Source organism: Lycium barbarum, chromosome 3 (assembly GCF_019175385.1).
Source record: "Lycium barbarum isolate Lr01 chromosome 3, ASM1917538v2, whole genome shotgun sequence".
NCBI classification, from domain to species: Eukaryota; Viridiplantae; Streptophyta; class Magnoliopsida; order Solanales; family Solanaceae; genus Lycium; species Lycium barbarum.
The window spans coordinates 140,555,849-140,580,484 of NC_083339.1; the positions used below are offsets into that span (position 1 = coordinate 140,555,849).

General features: G+C 35.6%; 3 protein-coding genes and 2 long non-coding RNA genes across 6 annotated transcripts; 3 read left to right on the top strand and 2 right to left on the bottom strand.

Annotated features, from left to right (window-relative positions):
- Positions 1–418: 418 nt before the first annotated feature.
- Positions 419–11,616, bottom strand: LOC132633044 (ribonuclease 3-like protein 1). Its single transcript, XM_060349242.1, has 3 exons — positions 10,258–11,616; positions 959–1,073; positions 419–792 (listed from the first exon to the last, which is right to left on the bottom strand). The coding sequence occupies exons 1-3, from the start codon at positions 10,391–10,393 to the stop codon at positions 633–635; spliced, it is 411 nt and encodes a 136-aa protein (XP_060205225.1). The 5' UTR covers positions 10,394–11,616; the 3' UTR covers positions 419–632.
- On the top strand, positions 1,942–3,683 carry LOC132633045 (uncharacterized). Its single transcript, XR_009579529.1, has 3 exons — positions 1,942–2,254; positions 2,742–2,791; positions 3,376–3,683. It is a non-coding gene; the product is annotated as an uncharacterized LOC132633045 (long non-coding RNA).
- On the top strand, positions 3,834–8,021 carry LOC132633046 (uncharacterized). The gene is made up of 2 exons (XR_009579530.1): positions 3,834–5,222; positions 7,672–8,021. It is a non-coding gene; the product is annotated as an uncharacterized LOC132633046 (long non-coding RNA).
- A 551-nt stretch (positions 11,617–12,167) lies between the features above and the next one.
- LOC132633048 (probable receptor-like protein kinase At1g80640) lies at positions 12,168–18,723 on the bottom strand. 2 transcript variants are annotated; one of them, XM_060349245.1, is made up of 11 exons: positions 18,298–18,723; positions 17,502–17,672; positions 16,944–17,194; positions 16,729–16,861; positions 16,553–16,616; positions 16,355–16,451; positions 16,127–16,229; positions 15,120–15,238; positions 14,931–15,020; positions 14,649–14,844; positions 12,168–12,539 (listed from the first exon to the last, which is right to left on the bottom strand). In XM_060349245.1, the coding sequence occupies exons 1-10, from the start codon at positions 18,458–18,460 to the stop codon at positions 14,695–14,697; spliced, it is 1,341 nt and encodes a 446-aa protein (XP_060205228.1). In that variant the 5' UTR covers positions 18,461–18,723; the 3' UTR covers positions 12,168–12,539; positions 14,649–14,694. The 2 variants fall into 2 exon arrangements, with proteins under 2 accessions (XP_060205228.1, XP_060205227.1); XM_060349244.1 differs by lacking the exon at positions 12,168–12,539 and having other exon boundaries at positions 14,349–14,844.
- Positions 18,724–22,514: 3,791 nt separating this feature from the next.
- LOC132633047 (leucine-rich repeat extensin-like protein 3) lies at positions 22,515–24,419 on the top strand. Its single transcript, XM_060349243.1, has one exon. The coding sequence runs from the start codon at positions 22,681–22,683 to the stop codon at positions 24,136–24,138; it is 1,458 nt and encodes a 485-aa protein (XP_060205226.1). The 5' UTR covers positions 22,515–22,680; the 3' UTR covers positions 24,139–24,419.
- The last annotated feature ends 217 nt before the right edge of the window (positions 24,420–24,636 follow it).

Here is a 24,636-nt window from a genome sequence, read left to right on the forward strand (position 1 = left end):
CTAAACTTCTACTAGCTAATAGACGGGGACTTAAATGAACAATCCAACCTAGTAAAATACTGCAGCCCCTAACGACTTTAAACCGCTAGGTACAACACCGCAAGCCTCACGTACAACTCCTTTATTAATTCTTGCATCAGAAACATCCAAATTAATCTTGTGATAAATTCCAATTCATCAATTATGAGTCCTGTAATACGCCACAAAATAGAGAGAGATGCTATAATTTTGAAGGAATAGAGTGAGATTTTGATGAAGATTTTTTATTCTTATTAGGCTCGTCTTGAATTTAGGACAAGTATCTTTTCACGCTAGCCTCTTCAACAAAAGCTAATGAAGGAATTAAGGTAGTTCCTTATCTAAGATGGCTCATAGAACGATAATGAAAGGGATAATCACACCGAATCAAGTAGTGTAGGCGCATATATAAATGGAATCTTAATTACAATACCATCTTCATACACTTAAGTTACATAGCATTAAGACTGTCTTTGATTTGAACGATTGCGTCATCTGGCAGTTGCTGTAATAAAGTAAGTACTCTAGTAATTTATAAACTTCCTTTCTTTTGCTTTCTGTTTATGAAATCACAATTCCCTAACCATTCAAAAAAACAAAAAAAGGAAGTTAATTCAGTACTTCTTCAATCTATAACCCGGTTGATTTAGAAACCACAATACTCCTTCAGCTGCATTCTCTGCTGCAGATTTCTTTTTTGAATGTGGATTGCCCATACATTCTATAATTGTTGTACGAGGTCCTCTTGTTTCCACAATTACCTTGAACGTGAACCTGCATTTTAGCTTATTATGTTTAAAAGCTATGCTCAATAGTACATCAAATAGTATCACATATTTAAGGCCACAAGTTACAAAAGACTTAATTAATCATAATATTTATCATAAATAAATTGAAACGGAGGAGTAATACTTTTAAGTTGGAATACGAATGAACTTACAACTTATGGTGATCAGGACCTTCCACATTGCAACATTCAAATAAAGGTGCTTTCCAATGATTTACCGCACAAATCTCGTACAAATGTGATTTGGTGGAGCCCTTATTTTGAGTACCTTAAATTGTTAACACGCAAAAGCATAGGCTCCATTAGAAAAATCAAACGTACTTTTTCTACTTATTGACAGCCCCTTGTTCAAGTTGCAGTGATGCTTTATGATTTTTGGAAGGGAAAAAGGTCAAATTTGCCCTTCAAGTATGGTTTATAGTTTAAATTTGTCCTCCTTTAAAGTTTAGGATCAAATTTGCCCTCTCCGTTAAAATTTGGGATCAAATTTGCCCTCCCCGTTAGGATACTTGATAAATTTTGTTACATCCCGTGTTTTCATGCGTTGGAAAGCGTGCGAGTTAAATGACATTAGTAACGGAAAGCGAGGTTATCCTCCAAGCTTATATGTGGTTAGAGTGATGGTATAGATGTGTCGTAAGGATTAGAAGTTACATTCGTCAAGGTTCGAAATTTATTTGAATGAAATACGGTCCAAGCTATAATACCCCATGTTTTTGGACTAGGAAATTGAACCATCCAGCATGAGCAAATTTACTCGAGCTCGGAAGATTTTGTCATATTCAATCATGCAAATCAAGATCCCGGTGTATAAAAAGAATGAAGTCCCGAAATGATTTAAGACGGAAAAGTATGACAACGATGATTGAAAATAATATTTGTTTATTGCATAAAGAGACTATACCACATGATTATGATAAGGAGTGTGTTAAAAATAATTACTATTTAAGTGAATTGAGATCAAGAAATTAATTATGAATACAATTGATTAAATGTTTGATTATAAGTGGAGGCATAGAAATTAAATAAATGCCACCTCTCCAGTACGTGGCAGTGGCTACACAATATAATGCCACTGTATTCTTATATGTGAGTATGATGAGTCAAGTGCACTTTGAAGTGCATAAAGCCACGTGGGAACAAAGGGACATTCAACATTGAACTTTATTAATATTCCATATAAAGTTACATATGGGAAGAACCATTTTCATCATATCAGATCCAAAAAGGATATATACAACAAGGTCTTTCTATATTAAGGAAGGGAAAGTGATATTCTGCTCAAGAAATATATCAAGCTCCTACGTACAAAAAAATATCAAGAACCACTTGGAGGCTACGTCTTCGTCAGTTACGAGATTGCGTTATTGGTTTCCTTCTAATAATAGCAAGTTGGAGATTTCTTTAAAGTGAAGTGAGGTGGAAGAAGAGTAGTTTTTGACATAGAAGGTAAGAATTCTCCTCTACTAAATATATTTAAAGTTCGTCTAGGTCATAGCTAAATTGTGGGATGAGAAATAAGGAATTAATTGCGAGAAATCGGATAAGTTATTGTTGTTGTTGTGTGGGCTGATTTGAGGTATATTTTTGGGTTGTGTTGTGGCTAGAAATTGCTAGAATAAATTAAGTATATTGTTGTTGTTGTCATTGATATGTATTTTGAAGGAAAGAAAATTGGAGAAGCGTGTTTGATAATCGTATCCGGGCTTATCGCTCGTCGTGAAATGTTTATGACTTGTTGCTGCTACATGGTATCTTATTATTAATGTATACACTTGCTGGATAGTTCTGGTTGTTGTTGTTGATATATGGAGTTTGGGGAAATGAGAAGAACGGGGGAGATGCTGCCCATTTTGTTTTAGGATAAGTTAAATTTTTGTTATACGATTAAGAGGTTTGTATAATTAACGATAGCATCGTTATTGTTATAATATAGATCGTGGAGCAGATACGAGTTGAGTACTTGAGCCGTTGAGCTAAGACCAGGTATGTTAAGGCTATTCCTTCTTTTCATTGGCATGATTCCTACTATCAAGCCACCTTTGAGTATTCGCACAAGAATGTGCTATTCACGAAGATTGTATTTAGGTTGCCATGACCTTATTGTAATACTCCTCTCTAGTTAAGAACGAGTATAAGAATAGTCGAGCTATATAAGATGATAGAATGACATAAGGTATAACTAGTGTATATGTTGCTTATAGGCTATTGTGTTGCCTTCGAGTTATCATTATATGTATGTATATGCCTCGCCTATGGGTCAGGGAGTTGTTGCTGGACCAAGGGGTCATGGAGTTGCGCATACCTGACCTACGGGTCATGGAGTTGGTTATACCTGGCCTATGAGTCATGGAGTTAATCTATGCCTGACCCTCGGGTCATGGAGTTATATCTATAGAGTTATGTTATCTTGCCTCAGATGAGAGGCAACCTAGAACCTCCAGATCCTTTCTTGATATGTCCAGAGTACAACTTGTTATTTCATTTCAGTTATTATTTTGCCTTACATATTTAGTACATTATTCGTACTAACGTCCCTTTTGCCGAGGGCGCTGTATTCATGCCTGCAGGTTCTGATAAACAGCCAGATAGACCTCCTCAGTAGACGAGACGAGAGATCAGCTGACCGGTGAGCTCCATTCTTTCTGGAGTTGCCAGGTCTACTCAGAGTCTTCTTTTGTAATGTATATATGTGATGGGTAGGTCAAGACCCTGTCCCGACTATGATACAGTTGTGTACTCAGTAGAGGCTTGTAGACGTGTCTTGCATAGTAGTAGAGTCTTGGCCTTGCCGGCCCTTTATGTACTCATTTTGGTGTTGTCGGACTGATGACGACCTCGTCGGTCGGCATAGCAGATATATATATATATTGGCTTATACCTCGTGTAGTCTTGATGACTAAGTGTTGTGGATAGTTCTTGTGCAGCCTTGTCGGCCCTATTGATATTTTTTGTTATAGGTAGACTTTGTCGGTCTAACTTGAGGGTTATCCCTCTAAAGATTTCAAGCTCAGTAAGGTTCGCTCAGGCCGAGTATGGCACCGGGTGCCGGCCATGCCCCTCTGGGCTTGGGGTGTGACAAACTTGCCCTTATATGGATGGAAGTCTGACTTGGACTCCACAACACAAAAAAAGTAGTCACGTCGGATCCACATAGGCTCCACGTAGACTCCCAAACCCAATTCTCTTTTTAACTCGTTTCTCAATCTCAATTCTCTTAACCCGTCTAGACTATTGCTGACACTAAGGCACCATGTAGTAATGTGAAAAGCCGGAGTTTTAATTGCATCAAGGTACACACATAATGCATGTGATAAAATAAGAGGCATGTAAGAAAAATTTCTGCAGCAGCAAAAACAAATGTTTAATACGGCCAAGGATTCGTCGTTCTCTCCAGAAGCATAGAATTTATCTGACCAGCAAAGCTTTCTTGAACATGACATCTGTTGACACCCAATTTTGTCCCTCTTTTATTTAATTTACTCGGATTTCTAAATTTACTGACGAGCTAAATACTTTATTTTTCACAATATTTTATTGCTACTACTATTAATATCACTACTTTTATTTTCAACATTATGAGCATTACTTTATCATAAATTTTAAATGTTCGTCATCGTTTCATTTTTTCCGGTTGGGAATCGTTGAATTAATTACGAGACAACACTTTGTAAAATCTTTATTTTTTACATATTGATTATTAATTGTCTTTACATAGTATATGTTGTACTAGTTATTAAATTAGAAGCCCAAAATTAATTAAATAGCGGAGGAAGGATCAACAATTCTCAGCCAAATTAATGGCCCAAAATACAAACACAATATTTTCAACCCAACAGACCAGCCCATTGGATTAAACTTAAATCAGCCCACATTTTACCCGGTCCAGCCCAAACGAAATTGACCCGATCCGGCCCACTACAATTAAAACCCCTAAAACCCTAATCCCTTCTTTTCTCCACTCACCACCGTCGTTCACCCCTCTCTCTTTCTCCTCTCCTCTCTCTTCTCCCACGCTCCTCTCCACCTTCCTCATTCCCTGCCACTTCTGTCTCCCCTGTCCCCCACGTTACCCGCTCTCCTCCACTCACCCTTGTTCCCCACTCGCTACACCCCGCCCCTCTTCTTCTTCCATTTAAAACGCTAAGCACAATCCTATAAAAGGGGGAGGAAAGCCACTGATCGAGGAGGTATTTTTTTGGTTACAAACAAAAAAAACAACACTGTTGATAGCAATCCTTACTTTCTACTTTCTAGCATTTTCATTCAATTCGCCCAAAAGTGAATACAAAACTTTAGTTCATAAAAAATCCGCAATACTTTCATTCGAACCCGTTTGGCTCAAGGTTCGGGTCTATTCATAACGAGAGAGTAGATTCGACGTCGTCGACGCCTCATTTCACTGCACCACCAACAGGTAAAATTTGATGCCATTTCGACTCATCGTTCTGTTAATTTGTGTTAGTATAAAAGAAATCATGTTTAATATCTTGCTGTTGCCATTTGTGATTCGACACTTGTTTGTGTTTCTTTTCGCGTAGTAGCTGTAGTTGACGAATGATAAGTAGATATTAAGGTTGGCGTTTTAGTTTTTTTTTACCATTTATTAATATTTAGATATATTTTATGAAGGCTTTATAAACCAGATTATGTCTAGCTCTGTTTTGTGGAGTTTCTGAATGTGAAATTCTTCTCCCAGTTTTCATTCAAATTTGTATGAGTTTAGTCTAGTTAACCTTAGTTCGAAATGACAATTAATTCTGTCTTCCGTTTGAGCTGTGGCAAAATGAAATAAATAATAAGTTGAAACATGATTACTATTTTGTTTTAGTTTGGTTAATTCAGAATCTGGTTTCTTATTATGTTTGAACCATGTTGTCGGAGTATTACGAGGAAATTCTGTTTACGGGATTTGTATTCTCGAATGCCGTAGAATCATATTTATTCGTCTAAATTTAAGGCCATCTTTTCAGGCTGTATATCGTCTAAAGTATGAGTGTTCGACAAATGTTTGGGAGTGTTCATATGCTTTGTGTCGCCTAATACTCTACTCCCTTTTATGTTTTATGTATTTTTTTTTTCACTTTCCTCTATGTGCTCTTGGGCTCTGTTTGCTGGACTTTGTTTTATCATGGCCATTTTATTAGTAGATTAGTTTAGTCCCGTGCATAGTATTTAGGCTTTGTTTCGTTTAGTGATCATACCTTAGTATAAAGCAATGTTAGTCCTGAAGTATCTGTATGCTTATGTTGGATGACTACGTTGATAGTGTCTATTTTCAGTCAATACTTTCACGTGTTCATGCTGTCTAGTTAGCATAGCTAGTGTCCATATAACTTGTGTCATGTTACTGCTGTCTACCTCTGTCGTATAATTATATAGCTAAACAGAATCAGTATGGATATGAGTGTTGGTTTAAATCTAAAACTTGATTATCGTATAAATTATTCAGGTTAGCATTGTCTAGTTTAAAGTTGGAAAACCTGTAGAACTCTTTGATTGAAACTCGATCAGTGGTTTAGTTGAGTTAGAGGGGTGTCTCTATGAATTTACTTCAATTGTTCCTGAAGCAGTTTGCTAGGCATACCCATGGTAATCTGGAATCCCACAATGTTGATATGGTTAAAGCTAGTTCACGGGCTGCCCTTCAAAAGTTAAACTTATGCTGTGTAATGCCTCCGCTATAAGCTTAGTTATCACTTATGTGCTACTGTCCATTATCCGGACATATGCTTGAACTTGCCATAAGCCTAAATGGCCTAACCCGAGTAGTTTTCCTGGTTAATCGTGAGGTTTGGTCTTGTTTTAGTTGCTTTGCTATTTCGGACAATTGACAGACTAAACAGGTGTCTATTTGAATGCAGTCTAAAATGGATGAAATCTAGTCCAAAGAATGATGTTTTTGCATTAATGAGTATGCTACTAAGACCTGCCTGCATTTTGGCCAACTGATTGCTGCATTTTTTTTGCGGCTGAAAAGGCCACATTCTTAGGATACAATTACAACCAAACAGTTACTGCAATTTATACCTAGTGTTGCTGCACTTTGGGGACTAATTTAAGCCAAACAGTGGCTGCATTTACTGCTGCGTCTTTTGGCCATTTTCTACTGTGTTTTAGGCTATTTTCACCTCATTTTGGGACTGATATATTGCTGCACCCCTAACCAAACTGCTGCTGCGCTTTTAGCCATATTGCTGCTTTACGTTGGGCCATGAAGTGTTACCTTTTAGCCATTTTTTTTGCTTCACTCATGGTCACGAACTGCTGTAATCACAGCCACTTCAAAGGGAATTCTTTCACAGACCTCCATGTCCTCCATATCGATTAGCTTTGGCCTCTTGTTGCAAGTAAAATCTACATATATCGGAACTTACAGCTCTGTTATCCTATATAAAAGAAAGAAAACAAAATGAGGCATATTAAGAATAAATTTGAAATCTCCATAAAATAACTTAATATTTCAAAAGCTTGATAAATCTGATAGATAAACTTATGCACATAGGAACCACTGTTTCACAAAAATCTGTTTGCTACATGAATTAATAGTACTGTTTGCCCATTGAGGAGCAAATCCATTTTTTAAGCATGCCTTTGGGGTGTTCATCGTTTGATTCTTAAGATCAGAGCTTTAAAAAATGTTTCCCTATCAAGTATGGCATGTTATTTTTTAACATTTGTTTGGGTTGCAAATTTTGAAAAAGTTGCATCAGTTGATCTTTATCCTTTGACTGTACAATGTGATGGCTAATCTAAATTTGCAAGTGACTGTTGCTTCATTTCAGTTTTCGTGTATTATTGGTTAAAGTTATAGCTCCTAATTTTCTTTGTTTCACTTTTTTTTTACATGTACACCGGAGCCGAAGAGTTTCACTTTGAGACTCAACGACACTTCCTACGGAGTCCGCATATCATCTACCGTCTTCGCTTTTTCACTTTGCCTAAACGAAGAATTGTCGAGCATCATTATCCCTTCGTGAAAGCCGAAATGGCTAAAATCATTTCGTATCATTTTGTTTATTTGTTGGTGTGACTTAAATGACTCGTATGACTAACATTTACCTAGCTGTGCGATTATGGTGAATACTTAGCCGCTTATGTTTAATCGAGCCTATTTCATATTAGGATGCTTTAATTAGTAAATCTAGGTCTTAAAAATCAAGTGAGTTTAATTGTTCCTCATAAGTTTGGCATTTTTTTTAGTTGGAAGGAAAAATATGTTTCCAAAGCGTCATAAATTTTACACGCTAACATTTTTTTTTTTTTTTAAGAAATAAGAGAAACGAACTAATTTTTCGTGGGTAATTATTCCACTTTGGTTTCTTTCCAACACTTGAAATACATATTTGTTTGAAACAACCTTCGTACAATATACATTAAACTAATAGTCTTTCTATGAAACCTTTTAAATCTTATTAATATTAATCTTACAATAACTCTTTTAACTTGTTAGTTGGCATGACTCAATTTTTTGCAGATATTTACAAAACGTTATACATCCCGCACTTTTCTCAGTTTATTTACAACTAAACTCTTTTATGCAAATTATTATATTTTCTGTGAACTTTACTTTAACAATATTGTTATATTTTCTTTAAAACTTTAGCTACATTTCCTAGCTGTTTTTCTTAAAATTTCAATACTCTATTTGCATTTTTAGCTTTAATACTAAGTCTGGTCGGTTAACCATTGTTAATGGGTCTTAAAGGATGCCTAATACCTTCCATTTAGACTAATGAACCCTTACCTAGAATCTTAAGTTTCGCAGACCTTAAACAGAACTAACTTTAGAAAATAGCTTTAATAAACTTTAGGTGTCCTAATTCACCATAAATAATTAGGTGGCGACTCCTTAACACAAACAAAAAACAGGAATCTCCAATACGTCATACTTCTACTTTAACCCCGGTTAAAATGGGGTGTGACAACATCTATCTTAGGTGAACTTCGACGGAGCTATATTAACTCATTGTTGTTGCCTCCTTGTCAGAATCTCTCAAAAACTATTCAAGCACTGAAAATGAATTTTAGTTGAAGAAAACTGAATGGATTTTCAAAGCTGAACTGCACAAATTTATTTTGTTGTCTTGTTATCACTTTTGCAGGATCATAGCTTTTCTGATCTTACTTTTGGTATACGTTAAGGAATGTATTTTGAGAAAAAATGTTTTCCTCTGTTCAGAAATGTTCTGAAGAGTTCATGAAGAGAAACCTTCACTATGACAAAACAAATGTTGCAGGGGCATTTTCAAAAGAGAATTGGGATTGGGAGTCTACGTGGAGCCCATGTAGATCCGACGTGGCTAATTTTTTTGTGTTGTGGAGTCCAAGTCAGGCTTCTATCTATATAAGGGCAAATTTATCAAGTATCCGAACAGGGAGGGCAAATTTGATCTCAAACTTTGAAGGAGAGGACAAATTTGATCCAAACTTTAACGGAGAATAAATTTAAACTATAAATCATACTTGGTAGGTAAATTTGACCCTTTTCCCTTTTTGGAATAACTTATCACTCCTGTTAATATGATAAAAAAATTCGAAGTGCATTTCAAGATATTGCTCACGAATCTCTTAGTAGTTGACACAAGTGACAACTGGCAAGTAAATAGTAAGGACATCATCTTCTTCCATAGTAGTATACGATAACCTTTTGAATGGGACAAGGAAGTTGAGTTACCATATATCGTCATTTCAAAATTTTGAAACATATAATGAACAAAATGGATTTTGTTCCAAATTACCTGACATTTTAAAAAAAAGTTAAAATTCATCTAATTAATTTAAGAAGAGATAAATCGTACTACACCTTTCTCTCTCCAAAAATCTTATGTGACACGTCCCAAAAAAATTATACTTATTCTAAAAATAATTAATTATAAATTTATTAATTATAAATTTAATCCTTAAAGAAATACCTGTGACATGTTTTTTCTTGGAATCCTAGAAACCTGCAATCGATACTCTTTGGGTGCATCGGGTAACTTTTTCACAGTGCAATAGCGCAATAGCTACCAACCTACAGGATAAGCTTGGTGCAACGAGCTCAATAAAAAGGCTGCTAGTGAGAGGAATTGATCCCATAGAAACCACTATCCAACCAACTCCAAAAATTTCAGGTTTTTTTCCCTTAAATTTCGATCATCTCAATACCTATCAAGTAGAAATACTCCCTTCATTTTATAATAAGTGACTTTTTAAGCTTATGCATACGCCTTAAGAAAGTGTTCACTCCTAAAAAATGTAAAGTATTTTTATTAACTTACTCTTAATTAAATACTTAAAAAATAAAGGCTTAATGATTCTTAATTATGTAAATAAAGGTCATTTTAGAAAAAGAAGATCAATTTATTTTTGAAATCCTAAAGCACTAATTATTTTAAAATAAAATAAAAAATTTAAAAAGTCACTTATTATGAAATAGAGGGAGCAGTTTACTGACAGCTTAAATTTACCTTTGGCTTTGGAGTTTCCATCCATGACAGCCCCATCAAAGCGAAGCGGGCGGAACGTATTCGGGTCGGATACTGTTTCACTTGTATATTCTCCTCGAAGCGGCTCAAGTACTCTTTCAGCTTCACCATATTCCATGACGTTCCAGAAACTTCCAAATTAATCTTGTGATTAACTCCAATTATTCATCAATTACGAATCCAGTAATATAAATGCCACAGAATAGAGAGATGCTATAATTCTGTTGTTGAAATCCGATAGTAGAGAGAGATTTTGGTGAAGATCTTTTTTATTCTTATTTTTAGTTGTTGAGTGCCGCCGTGTCACAGTCTTTGGACTTGTTCCAGAATAATCGCAACTATTTAGGATCTTATTTAGGGCTGTTTGGAAAGCCACCCAGGTAATTGAAATTGGGTGTAATTACACAGTTTGACCTGTTTGTTTGACCAAGTAATTACACAGTTAGGTGAGAATTGGGTGTAATTGACAGGGTGTAATTACACTCTCCAATTCTCAAGGGGGGGCTGAGAATTGGGTGTAATTACAGGGTTACTTTTTAGTTTGTTTATTTTTTTACTTTAATTTATTTTTATTTTTAATTTTTTTTTATTTCTATTATTTTAATTTTTTTTATTTTTAATATTTTTTATTTCTTTTTTATTTTTACTTTTTTATTATTTTTATTTTTTAAAATGTATTTTTCTTTTTATATTATTTATTTTTCATTTTCTTTCTTTTCATTCCCAACCTTTACTTCTTGTGATTCCATATAATTGCTCGTATTTTTTTATTTTTTTATTTTATTCATTTAGCATAACCGTGTTATTATTCTAATATTTGAAACCACACCTCTTAATATTGGAAAGAATGAGTTATTAACAAACTTGACATATAACTGGTGACGTTATTAAAGTAGAATTTCCTTGTGAATGGGGTTATAGACTTATATTTTCCTTTCTTTTGAATTACTTACTTAAGTTACGTTGGAACTTATTTATGTAATGTTGGAATTTGACATAAGAGTATTATGTTGAACTTTTTCTTTTGGATTTGAATTTAGGTTATATTTTCAATTTTAAGTTATTTGCTTTCACATTGCATGTTGTTTATTTTTCACTTACATTTGATGGATTTTTTGTGTCAAACATTTGAATAATGTTATGGCATTATATTTATTAATATTATTTTTTTGTCAAACATCCAATCCATGACGTTCTCACAAAAAAAGTCTTCTTTTAAGTTTTATAATTAATTAAAATTAAATATTAATTTGAAAAATATATATCAATTATTTTTGTTACAATATTAATTACAAATATATGATTATTAATTAATATATTTTCAAGAAACAATGTGTTATTAAATAACTAATTTAATATCCTTTATAAAGACAATATTTTTTAAATATTAATTTTAAATTTTTTATAATTAAATTTTATTTTTAAATTAAACTGACTGTGTAATTACACTTGTGCAACCAAACAGCACGCTTGTAATTACACTGTAATTACGTTATGACAAACAAACAGATCGTTGTAATTACACTACTGTGTAATTACTAGGCTGTGTAATTACTACCCTAGTAATTACACCAATTCCAATTACCAGGTGGCTTTCCAAACAGGCCCTTATTTGTCGTCGTTGTAGTTGTAGTCGTAGTGCTAGCTGTTAGGTTAACTGAATGGAAGGCCCAAAGTTGAATTAACTACTTCAATTAATTAAAGTTAGGCTTGTCTTGATCACGATTCACGTCCATTGATTTATAGCCGCAGCTTTCAGTTAAATTACAGACGTACGGTTTATATCCAATTTCTTTCATAGTACGTGTTTGATTTTGTCAGCTTCTTTTTCAAATTCAACCCGTAAAATAAGTAGAAGCTACTGACTAAAAGGGGTGGATTCACTATGACTCTTTAGTACACATGAATTTGGTCCTCTATATTTGCGAGAATTGCATTTAAGTGCATACAAACTGACACACATGTACAGACACAACAACAAACAGTTGAAATAATTTTTTTTTTTTTTTTTAAAAAAACATGCTTGATAATTTTGGCATTTGCAAAAACTTGTCATTCCTCAGAGATGCTCTCTAAACTGGGATGCCACTGATCAAAAGACGAAAGCCTTGTGGGTGAAACTCCCGTTGAAGTGTCATTAGAATCCACAGTTCTCTGTCTTCTATTCAAGAAATTTGTTTCTGAGGATCCCAAGCTGGATGTTGATGATCTTGTTTCAGTACTTATTACATTATCTCCGCTAGCTGATTTATTAATCCTGATCCCTGTTAACAAGCACGTAAAGCAATTATCGTCCTGCGATTGCACCTCTCTGTTTTTTTCTTGTCTCAGAGAAGAATAAGGAACCTCTGAATTTTTGGTTGAATTTCTATAAAACAACCAGCAGTTAGAAAAACTGCCTTCCTGATTATCTGATGTGTTTTCTTTAAGACTTGCTTGTTTCTGAAGTTTATGAATGCGAGCCGGAGAGGATTTCAAGGCGAAGGATTGAAACCTTTTAATAGTGTTTATAGGCACAACATAGAATTTTTGGCCAGGCATGAGGGTAGTTTCCGGTGGCAGAATGGCCCATGGCTGCTGGAAAACCGTTGGATGACAAATCCAACTCTTGGGGTTTCTGTTCATTATCTCTGCTGCAAGAACAGGCCTATCGTGAAGTTCTACATGCCCTCCTGGATGAACAATTTTCACAAACATGTTTTTGGTATTACGACTGCATATCCAGTTTGATAAGGCCATGATTTTGAACCATATAACCCAAATTTGTCTCCTTTACATTCCTTTTTATCGGGTGCCAGGCCTAGGGGTAGAGTAGAATCACCAAAACTAAGGGATGAGCTGGGATGGTTAATGAAACAGAGCATATTTTATAGTATTATTGTGTTTAGCTTAGACATCCTTCGTTACTGTCGATGTAAGGTTACTAAGAACAGAGTCTTACTAGTAAACAATAAATTCCTTCGTGTGTCGTCCAGCAAGCAGGATTTTGTATTTTTCGTTCTTTGGAAGAAAGTTGGATTTTGGGGGTATGGATATTGACAAAGGAAATAACTAGTCCATTTCTTGTACATGCATATGTGAATGAAACACAGCTGATATCCCGATGGTAGCCAATTTCCTCCCAATTGTTGTGACTGAAAACTTCAAGAAAACATGCTACTGAAGCTGGTTTTCCAGAAGGAGATTCTTCAAACTAGGAGAAAAGACGCTATCCTTTTGTCTTTCTGAATGTGAATGCTATTTCACTAACAGATACTTCTAAATTGTACTCCCTCCGGTTCAAAATAAGTGTCCACTTAGTCACATCCCTTAAAAAAATACTAACCCATAGAAAAAAATTAGGTATTTTGACTAAAATACCCTTAATTAAAATTTGCATATTACTATTAAATTGACACGTTGGGATATGATCACTTAATACTTAATAAGGCAAATCTGGAAAAATAAAGATAATCCCTTCTTGATTTTGTAAGTGGATACTTATTTTGAACCAAAATAAAAAGGTTAAATGGACACTTATTATGAACCGGAAGGAGTAACAAGTAGTAACTATCTAAGGCAATGAACTCGAAAATCTTTTTCCCCTCTATGGATAAAGAATTAAAGACTTAATAAATACCTCTCGAGTTGTTATTTTAAGTTCAAATTCAATCTAGCAAGTGGATGATGAGAAAGGACCCTTCCTTTAAAAAGTATGGCATTGTATCATTTTTAGCATGGCCACATGCAATCATTGTTATGGTCCCAGATCCACAAAAATTGTAGGCCATGCTACACATGAGGGTATTCATAAACATATCCACTTATCTTCTTTATTGGAGAGGTAGAAAAAGGCCAAAAAGGCAAATAAGATGATACCACAATACAAAGTCAACTGCTTGAATGAGAGACAATATTGTTATCCTATCTGCCTGTGTATACAGAAAAGTCAGCACGTGAAGCCCAACTACGTGGGAAAAAAGGGGCTAAAAGGCGGACTATAACCACATGCCAGCAAGAGGTAGGAGAAAAAGGCCTGAAATTGGACCCTTGCCAGCTATAACCATACGCAATAGTTATTGATGGACAAGAAATAAGGAGAACAGAAATTTTTCGTATGCACAAAAATACTGGAATATTTCGTAAGTCATTCTTTACAGTAGAAGCATAACAATTCCTCTTAATACAGAAAACAAACATGAAAAGCCAAAAACTTGAGGAACTGGTGAAATATGAGCTTTTGCTACCTCAAATTTACAATTATATACACACAGCATAAATTTTCTTTTGGTGAGTGGTCCTACTCTAATTTCATAGCAAAAAAATAAATTAGACAAATAACAAACCAAGGATTAAAAAAAGAAGAGCATAGGTCAAGTTGTTCATTCAATTACCAGCTTCAGTGCCCAAAGTAAAATTTGAACGAAGCAACTCATCTTGTTATGCGCTAATAGATAGTGCAGAATCCGTAACTTTCAGGGACCCACCAAGGTCAATTGGCACAAGGGGAATGAAGGAGTGCAAGACGTCTGTTATCAGTGGTCGGTAACTTGGTTCTGGTTGTACACATAGCACGGCTACAGCAGCAACCTATCAAATCATCCGTTTTGATTCTGTAAGTTAAAACAGTAAAATGGAAGTAGTAATAATTTGACAAAAGAGCCGGGTGCTCTCACTTGATACAAGTGCTTGAGGTCCATTCCGTTTCTGATGACAGGATCAACAATATTTGGAAGCTTTGACCTGTCAGTAAGTTGTGGCATCGCCTGTTTGTCATGGAATTATTGAAATGTCAGCATCGCATGAGCTCAAAGAGATTTAGAGATAACATTCAGAATGATTAGACTATCTCTTGCATAACATACCCATGTGACTATAGATTGACATTGAGATCCCTCTAGTTTCTCCACTGGTCTTCTCCCCAGCAAAAGCTCAAGAAGTACAATGCCAAAAGCATAGACGTCACTCTTATCAGTTAATTTCCCTGAAAAGCAGCAAAAATATGGGCAAGAATGTTATACTTTCAGACTTCCAGTTAGGATTTAATTCATTTGAGGAGAGTGTGAAAAACATGATTTAACATCTACTTTTTTAATTTGAGACAAAAGAATAAAGAAATTTAGCGTTCTTTTCTTTTTCATTAGCATACAAAGTACGGTGGTTTGTGGACTAGGTAAAAGCTTTTGCAACTTCTTTAGAGTGTCCTTGATCTGTATCTGCAATTTCCTTCCACTTCAACTTAATTAGCAAATAGCTAGGTAGTACTGGGCTATTTTTCAACCTAGATGGAGAACAGCCAATAATAATACAGAACTGAACTTAGCCTTTTGGAATAAATTAGTCAACGAATATATAACATCTAAATATCAACCTCAAGATATTAGTAAATATTTTCCCTTTCCCTGTTTGTTCATCGTGACAAAGAAACAAAGTTGAAGATAAAATGGTGCATCACAAGGGAGTCAAAAGATTGATGCGAAGTTCAGATATATCTTGGAGGATCAACGTCATCATACAACGAAATGAGAATCTCGTAAGCAAAAGAAGAGAAGCCTATCCTCTTCATATAATCTAATTGTTGATAAATAAAATATGTAGGCTGTAGCGAGAGCAATTACATCAAGAGCTCAGGGATGATGGTGCTTCTTTGTATATGCTTTTGCACATAGATATATGAATTCTAGGAGGGACCAATATTTTCTGAACCTAGAGGAGCAACATGAGAATAATTTTTGGAAGCTACTTCTATGACACAAAACAGAAGACTAGGTAAGTAAATTGGACCGTTGACTAGATGAGGCACCTTCAAGCAAATAAACAGCAGCATCTTCTTCATTTAGCTAATTGCAATAAAATAGGGAGTCTGGCATACCATCTACGAGGTACTCTGGAGCCACATAACCCAGAGTTCCTGAAAGCTTTATGTTGCTCTTGTTTAGGTTCCATCCAGCTATAGCAAGGCCAAAATCAGAAAGCTGATAAACGTAAAAATTGATTAACTCAGACAAGACAAACCATACGAAATGTTTCACAAAGGAGAAGCAACTGAGTGAGATCTGTGTGATTATATTGCTAGTTTATGATTATATTGCTAGTTTACCTTTGCATTGAAGTTGGAATCCAGTAGAACATTAGACGATTTGAGATCTCTATGGATTACAGGGGGGTTACAGCGCTCATGGAGGTATTCTAGTCCCCTGGTCAATGTCAACAGCATAACTGTACAATTAACTTCCGAAAACACAGAACTAAGGGTGAGAAAAAAGAGTTAGCATTAATAAATCATAACATTACATACCTAGCCACATCCAATGCAATTTTCATGCGAAGATGCCAACTCAAAGCTGATCCATGCGGAGGTCCTGATCAAGCAGGTCAACTCAATTATGGAATATGGAAAATAATTTAGATAGTAGCATATAGATACTTGTTTTCTTTTGTACTTTATATCAGGACGTAGATAATGGCTTTTACCATGCAATTGGAATTCCAAAGATCCATTCTGCATCATTTCATACACCAGGAATTGTGCTTCACCATGAATGCAATACCCAAGAAGCGAAATAATATTTTGATGCTGAAATTTACTCAACAAGTCGACCTCATTCTGAAAATCAATCAGTTATCTCTTTAAGCACAAAATAATTACCGTTATGGGTACATTTTTGAGTCAAAATCTATCAGACTACCTCAAACTCTTTGTCAGCATCCTGTTCCCTGCCATGAGTTCTTTTAACAGCCGCTTGGACGTTGTTGCGGAATTGAGCTTTATACACACATCCTAATCTACCTTCTCCAATAGCATTCTTTTCATTGAAATTGTCAGTTGCAGCTACTAATGACTGGTATTCGACGACAGCAACTAGTCCTTTCTTACCCACAGTTTTTAAAGAAGGGAACTTGGTCATTATAGGACCCCATGAAAGCCCCTTCACAGGCTCTACATCATAAAATTGGACAAATAAAACAATGTGTAAGCTTGGGTACAGAAAATGATCGATTAAAAATAGGTATAATTACATTTTTGGACCGCTCAACAGAATAATAGCCAGCAAATGTATAGGATTTGTATATTAAGTATAAATATACATATAACATACATGACTAGTGTATAGGCTTTGTATATTTTGGCTAGCGCCAGTAATTAATTTCGGTCGACGGCACAAAAATGAAGAAAGCCTTAAATATAAGTGACATTAGCTCCAACCATCCTTAAAACAGTGACTTGTTGCTAACAAAGTTACTACCTGCTTTTTGATCGCCTTGTTCAGCGGATTTCTTCAGCGTTTTCAGTCTGTATATCCAAAAGCAAGATGAAAACAGCAGAATTCCAGCAAGGAGCGTTGAAGCAACAATAAGTGAAATCAAAATTTTCTTATTCAGATCCTGGTGGTGAACCACTTTCAACCCTGCGACTCCTGATTTGAAAATAAGAGGAAATTCAATTAAAACTACAAAAAGAGACACATGATTGTAAAGAAGCAAATGAAGAAATGCCCCTTTTCCAATCATTCCCCATTGAAAGACAAAAAAAATGCAGTTCTTTTCAATATATATTTATCTTGAGAGCATCATTATGTCTGACATCAAAGGGGTAATGCAAAATTTTAAAAAGCAAAAGTACTCTACAAATCATTTCAAAAAAAGTGAGGAGGGAAGTAATAAATCTAAGTGTCAATTTGCAAGTTCCTATCTAATTTGAATAACTTCATCATAATTTAACTAATTGCACCTTCAGACCAGAAATTTTATGCAGTGGACTAGATCCAAATTGCACAGTTTTCCCTTCAAACGGGCTGGTCTCTAATTTTTCTCTTAGCAAGCAAACTAATGTCTAGCGGGCATAAGTTCTCTAAGGGAGCGGACATAACTCAGTGAGATATGATGCGAAAATATAAACTTATGCCCCGCGAAATAGCTGTTTGTCTTGAGTGGCAGACTAGAACAAAATATGGGCAAAAGTGCAAATGAGCCGATCCAAATCCCATGATTCATAAGTGATAAACTGAAAAATAAGATGGAAATCGGGAATTGTTGAATTACCAGGAGGAGGAGCGTCCTTATCAGAAGAAATTTGAAAAACGGGACCTTTTTCAGTAGGAAGAACTGGGTCTGCACTAGGAGACTGTGGAGTTACATCCACTGGAGCACACAACAAAGGAGTTGCAAAAACCCAAATAGGAATAAGCAAAATCAAAATCTTCATCTCCTTTCTTGATTTCAAATGTCATACAAAACTAACACTGGAAAAACTCTAAGATTTGAGATATTTCTCCAGAAAGACTCAAATTTTGAAAATTGAAATGTGGATAGGAAAATGGGTTAGTACGTCAGTTTGCTTTTTACCAGAAAAAATGCAAGAAAGATAGAAAGGGACAAAAGACTGGAGCAGGATGGTAGTCAGGAAAAAGGAAAAAAGCACTTCTTTTTGTAACATGGAAAAGCTAAAAAGGAAGGTGGGGGGGGGGGGGGGCAACTGAAGAGAGACACAACAATCCCGTGGCAGTTATCAAAAGTTTATTTAAAAATCCTTTTAAGAGAGTTAGAAATTCACGTATTATAGTATGGTTGGCAGAGTGGCTGTATATCGGAGATTGTGATAGTGGGGCTTTGACACCCTTTTAAGTACTGGGGATTAGGGAAAGGAGAGTGATAGTGTCAACTGTCAAATTATTACCCCTTTAATTTAGATGTCTGAAATTTTAATGATAATTTTTTTTTTTTTTACTTTTTAGTAAGTTTTTTAATTCTATTGACAATCTCATCTAATGAATCTTTTATGTGAATGTCGTTGCATCTTTAAAATCAAAAGATTCAAAGATATTTTCAATATGTTATATGCATTTAGTTTCGGATCTTTATTTTGGTCAATCGTTCGTGAAAACTTTTACTCGAGAGATTAGAGATTTAAAAATACAAATATTCAATTTTTTTAATATTATTAAATTTTATGTCTCAATTAAATTATGACACATTAGATGAAACAAAGGAAGTTTTGAATTATCATATGGCCCTTGTGACTAATAATTTTATTTAAACCACCTCCTTGTTTGGAAAGAAAAATGCAACCCCTCAACAACTTCTAGACTTTAACCAATATAAAAACAATCTGATCTGATAGTGATAGTTCATAATTGAGTAGCATTCAGGATCTAAAATACTTCCTCCATTCTATAATAATTGATGTTTTAGGCTTTTTATTTTATTTTAAAATAAGTAGTGTTTTAGGTTTCAAGAAAAAATTGACTTTATTCTTCTAAAGTTAACCTTATTTACATAATCAAGAATTATTAAGTAGCTTTTTTTTTCTAGACATTAATTAGGAGTAAATTAGTAAAAACACGCATAATTTTTTAGAAATGAGCAATTTCATAAGAGATATGCATAAACTAAAAATAACACTTATTAGGGAACGGAGGAGGGAGTACTTAAGCACTTTCTTTTGGATGGATTCCACTGATTATTATACTAGTAGGCTATAATGCACTTTGGCTTAAATCTACTTTTATCCCTTTTCGTCCATTGCATTATTGTAACAAAAAGAATAAAAAGGTGTCTCCAACTGAAATCAATATGAACTGCGTGGACTACCTTTTGAGTGTAATTAGATTGTACAGGTATACTTATGTTACTATATTGTTACAACTAATACGTTTCTAAAGTCCCTTAACCGGTTCTTTCATTAGCGGTACGATAGGAGATTGATATTATAAAATAAATGGAATTGTTTAAATCTTATCTAGTTAAATTGTAACCATCATTTTATACCATTTCTTCATTATTCATTGAATTAAATTTTTTTTCCCAGAGTCAAACAAATTTATTTTTTATTTCTTTTCAAAGTTCGATGTGCACTTGGGGAAATGTTTCACATGAATCTTTTCTTCATGAACGAGAGGGTAAGAAAAGAAAAAGTTGACCCCAAAATTAGGAAGATAAGAATGAGTGTTGCTTGTTTAAATTTTTTTAAAAATGTTTAGAATTTAGTTTCACGCATTTCCTTGCTGACTGACCTTTGCCCCCTTTCCTCTTCCAGAAAAAAAAAAAAGAAAAGGAAGACTACTTAAGGGATGCATTATTGATAAATTGTGTGCTACTCAGTAAGTGCAATTTGAGAAAGACGACAAGCAGCCTTTCATAATCCTCACGAGAGTAACAGGCTAACAGCTTATGACTGCTGGCAACTTAAATGTGTGCTGTGTATTAGTTAACCAAACTACAAATAAATAAGCATGCATACATTATTCTGGACTATCTCCCACTCTTATTTTCTTCTACTTACTGAATTGTTGGACCGAGCGATTCACATAGAGCCATCGCTTGTTTACTCTCAAATTCGTTACATACATTAATTAGACCTCATAACTTAATCATAATTGTCCAATCAATTACGTACAGTTTTTATACCAATAGTTGTGACGCGACAAAAATGTAACAGTAATAACTGATGGAGTAATCAAGTTGGATACATGAGATCTTGACCTTCTTTTAAAGAAGAAAAAGAATAAGAAAAGAAAAAGCTTAATATAACAAATCAAAACAAAACAAACATTGGAGGTACGCATGCTCGTTGTGTTTGGTGTTGTTCCCACGCGCGTATCAGTTATTTTGTCAGCTTACTACATTGGTTTGTGAAGTATTGGGTAATGTTTTGTTAAGTCAAAGCATTTCTTAGAGCCCGTTTGGATTGGCTTATAAGTTGCTTATAAGCTGTTTTCAGCTTTTTTTAGTGTTTGACTGGTCAGCTTAAAGTCATTTTGTGCTTAAAATAAGCTCAAAAAAATAATTGGGCCCATTTGACTTAACTTATCTAAAACAGCTTATAAGCTAAAAAAATAAATTAGACTACCCCAATTTATTTATTTTAACTTATAAGCTGTTTGAAGCTCTTATTCTTAAACTTGGATTCTAGAAATTTTATACCTTCCATGATAAATTCAAAATTCAAATAATGCACATTTCAACATAAAACAACAAGAAAAAGAAGTCAGACCCACTCACACGCATTTCTGACGATTAATGTCTAATCCCCACATTGTACAACTCCCAACTGTTCCATTTGCTTGGTTACCTTGTCCAATTTGGGTGTGTTGGGCTTTTTCTGTACATTCCAAGTCGGGTGGGCCCATAAGATGTTTTTGTACAGTAATACACATTCTTCACCATACATCTTTTCCTTATAATGCCTGCTGAAGTGTTTGTTATAGACTTATAGACAAGTTTTTTCACAAACAATATAAATCCTGCTCATACAATAAATCTCGCATGGTAACAAAAAACTGTTGTCAAGCTTAACAAATGAGAGATTGAATTATAAATGGATACAAATTATCTGTTCTACTTGAATAATGTGTGAGTTTGTCTTTAGCAATTGGTATTAGTGTTTGTCCGCACTAGACAATAAAGATCCATTATTTTCCCTATTACAGGAGCTATGGGTTAAGGCCGTTCTAACAAAAATCAAGGGCAAATTCACTGCGAAAATCCCCCCAAATTAAAAGGCTAAGATCTTACTCCAACTATGGCAAAACAGAGGAAAAATGCGCTCATTTAGTAGTTACATATGTTGGAAGCTTCTTGATGACAATAGCAGTCCATCAAGGACTAATTGGAGAGCTAAACAGATAGCAGTTTGAAGTTTCAATTTTTGGTTTTGCCAATCCAATTGCTTGGGCCTAACATTGGCATAGGCCTAGGCCTAGGCCTCTCAACACATAGTAGAGAAACAACCCAGACCAACAATAACACTTGTTTGATTGTTTCTGCTGTATCCTTATCGAGTTGTAGTAAGGCATGGTTTATCCTTCTACTCTGCCATAGCCTGCATGAAAATTAAATGTCACGCGGGAAGGTAAACTAATTACATAACGTTTCTAGTAAGCAGTTACTCCTCTCTTTTACATTCAATCTGGTTTTGGTCAACTGTTTGCTGAAAGGTGGCACATAAAACAAGACATTTCTAACATTCAATTGCCGCCTTTTCTGCCAACTCTTACACAGCAAAATGTACCCCCTGCATGAATATTCATTGATCAATCATCCCTTCAAATCCCACATTTGCAGTAAGTTCAACAATTAAATGACACTAAACTCTACCTAAGCATCCTCAAAAAACATCTTCAACATAAGCTTAACCTGAATATGCCAACCTTATCGGATAGACTTTGGCCAAATTCACATTTTATCGATATTTGTGATGCATTGATTTACTGTTGCTCAGTTGTTGCATGGGGCGCATTTAAGCAGTGATATGATCAGTCTTATGTGCCACTAACAAATTCCATTTCCTGAATAAGACTACAAACCCGTATATATATGAACCTGCATGATATCGAATACTTTGTACAGAAAATGAAGGACACGTATTGAACTATTCGAGAAATTAATAAGAACAAGCACCATTTAAACTAGTACTAGTAGATTGAGATGAAAATAAACCTTGTTATACTGTGTTTGTTAGCCCTGCTTTTGATTACTTCAATCTTATCAGTTGAAGCAAGAACTAGGAATGAAGAAGAGAAGAGAAGAAGTCAAAGGAGAAGCAGGGGCGTAGGAAGAAGTAGAAGAAGCAGTGGCAGAAGAAGATCAAGAGGAGGGTCTTCATCACCATCATCGGGTTGTGATCCTTTATATTCATACCTCTTTGGAAATTGTGGTCAATGGCCTTTCCCTCGTAATTCTCCAAACAACCCATTTCAACGACCAATTTCCCCTTCTCCCTCGCCTCGCCGCCCAACTCCACCTCTCCGTCCTCCGTTAATTCCCTCTCCTCCACCAGCAGTTCTACCGCCACCACTTATCGCTTCTCCACCACCACTCGTTCCTACACCTCCAACAGTAACACCTTCACCTCCAATAGTAACTCCATCTCCTCCACCGGTCGTTACACCATCACCATCACCTCCACCAGTTGTTTCCTCTCCTCCGCTAGTCGTAACGCCATCACCACCACCCGTAGTCGCTTCTCCGCCTCCATCACCACCACCGGCCTCCCCTCCAGCTTCCCCACCACCAGCCTCCCCTCCAGCTTCCCCACCACCGGCCTCCCCACCTCCTCCTTTATTTCCATCTCCGCCACCACCGTCTTCTCCACCACCACCTTTAGTTCCATCTCCACCTCCACCAGAATCTCCACCATTTATAATCTTCCCACCACCACTAGTGTCTTCGCCACCTCCACCAGATGATCCTGTCTTCCCTTGGTTGTCCCCTCCTGACCCTGACGACACTCCCAATTTCCCACTAGTTTCTCCTCCACCATTAGTACCCAATTTCCCAATCCCAACACCTGATCAACCACCAGATTTTCCACCAGAAACTCCACTTGTCCCCATATTTTCTCCACCACAACAAGATTTTCCTCCACCTACACCACTTGTCCCCATATTTTCTCCGCCAGCTACACCACTTGTCCCGATTTTTCCACCATCAGACGATCCACCAGTGATTCCTGATCAACCACCAAATAGTTTTTTGCCGTCTCCATTGATTCCTGATCAACCACCAGATATTTTTCGGCCATCGCCGGTGGTTCCGGATCAACCACCAAGTAGTTTTCTGCCGTCTCCATTGATTCCTGATCAACCACCAAGTAATTTTCTGCCGTCACCGGTGGTTCCTGATCAACCTGCACCATTCAATTTCCTTCCTTCACCAGTAATACCTGATCAACCACCAGAAACTTTTGTCCCTTCACCGGTGGTCCCAGATCAACCTCCTGTTGTTTTCATGGCACCACCATTGGTTCCTGATGTACCAGAAAGTTCAGTATTACCACAACAACCCTTCGTATCAGCACCACCAGTACAACAGGAAGCGCCACCAGTTGAAGTTATTCCGCCATTTGAGCTACCGCCTCAGCCAGACTCGCCACCATTTACCTAATAGTTAATGGATCACCATCTCCATTTTAAAGTTGATGGACGCTGCTCCACAATTGAAACTGCATGTTTTTAATTTCCGTTATCACTTTTTTTTTCTTTTTTCTTTTTTTCTTTTCTCAATTGTAGTTATGTGCACATTATATTTATAACATGATCTTTTAAGCCATCAGCTCATGAATCTACATTAATTCGTTTCACTTTGCAAATTGCAAATCCTGAACAGATTAAAACAACTAGGAGTAAGTTAACTTTATATAATTTATAGTGTGACCGTGAATTTATGGGTTATGACATGTCAGTTACCTTGTTTTTCAACTTATGAATTCAACTTCCCATAAACAATTTAGTAAAAAAAATTAAAACTTCTATGGTTGATATATATGGTTGATCGCCTGGCCACTAATGCAAATTAAGATATCTAGTCTTAGAGTTGGACATATAATTTAGAAAACATAGGTATAGGGAAAAATTGATCAGGATAATTCGATTTAAAAAAGAA

Excerpts from the sequence above, each read along its gene's own strand:
- LOC132633047 (XM_060349243.1), top strand. The coding sequence starts at position 22,681 with ATGAAAATAAACCTTGTTATACTGTGTTTGTTAGCCCTGCTTTTGATT.
- LOC132633048 (XM_060349245.1), bottom strand. The coding sequence starts at position 18,460 with ATGAAGATTTTGATTTTGCTTATTCCTATTTGGGTTTTTGCAACTCCT. Across the intron at positions 17,195-17,501 it reads ACAAGGCGATCAAAAAGCAG|AGCCTGTGAAGGGGCTTTCA; the intron begins GTAGTAACTTTG and ends TTTATGATGTAG. Across the intron at positions 15,021-15,119 it reads GTCAATCTATAGTCACATGG|GCGATGCCACAACTTACTGA; the intron begins GTATGTTATGCA and ends CATGACAAACAG.
- LOC132633044 (XM_060349242.1), bottom strand. The coding sequence starts at position 10,393 with ATGGAATATGGTGAAGCTGAAAGAGTACTTGAGCCGCTTCGAGGAGAA. Across the intron at positions 1,074-10,257 it reads TGGAAACTCCAAAGCCAAAG|GTACTCAAAATAAGGGCTCC; the intron begins GTAAATTTAAGC and ends TAACAATTTAAG. Across the intron at positions 793-958 it reads GGTCCTGATCACCATAAGTT|GTTCACGTTCAAGGTAATTG; the intron begins GTAAGTTCATTC and ends GCTAAAATGCAG.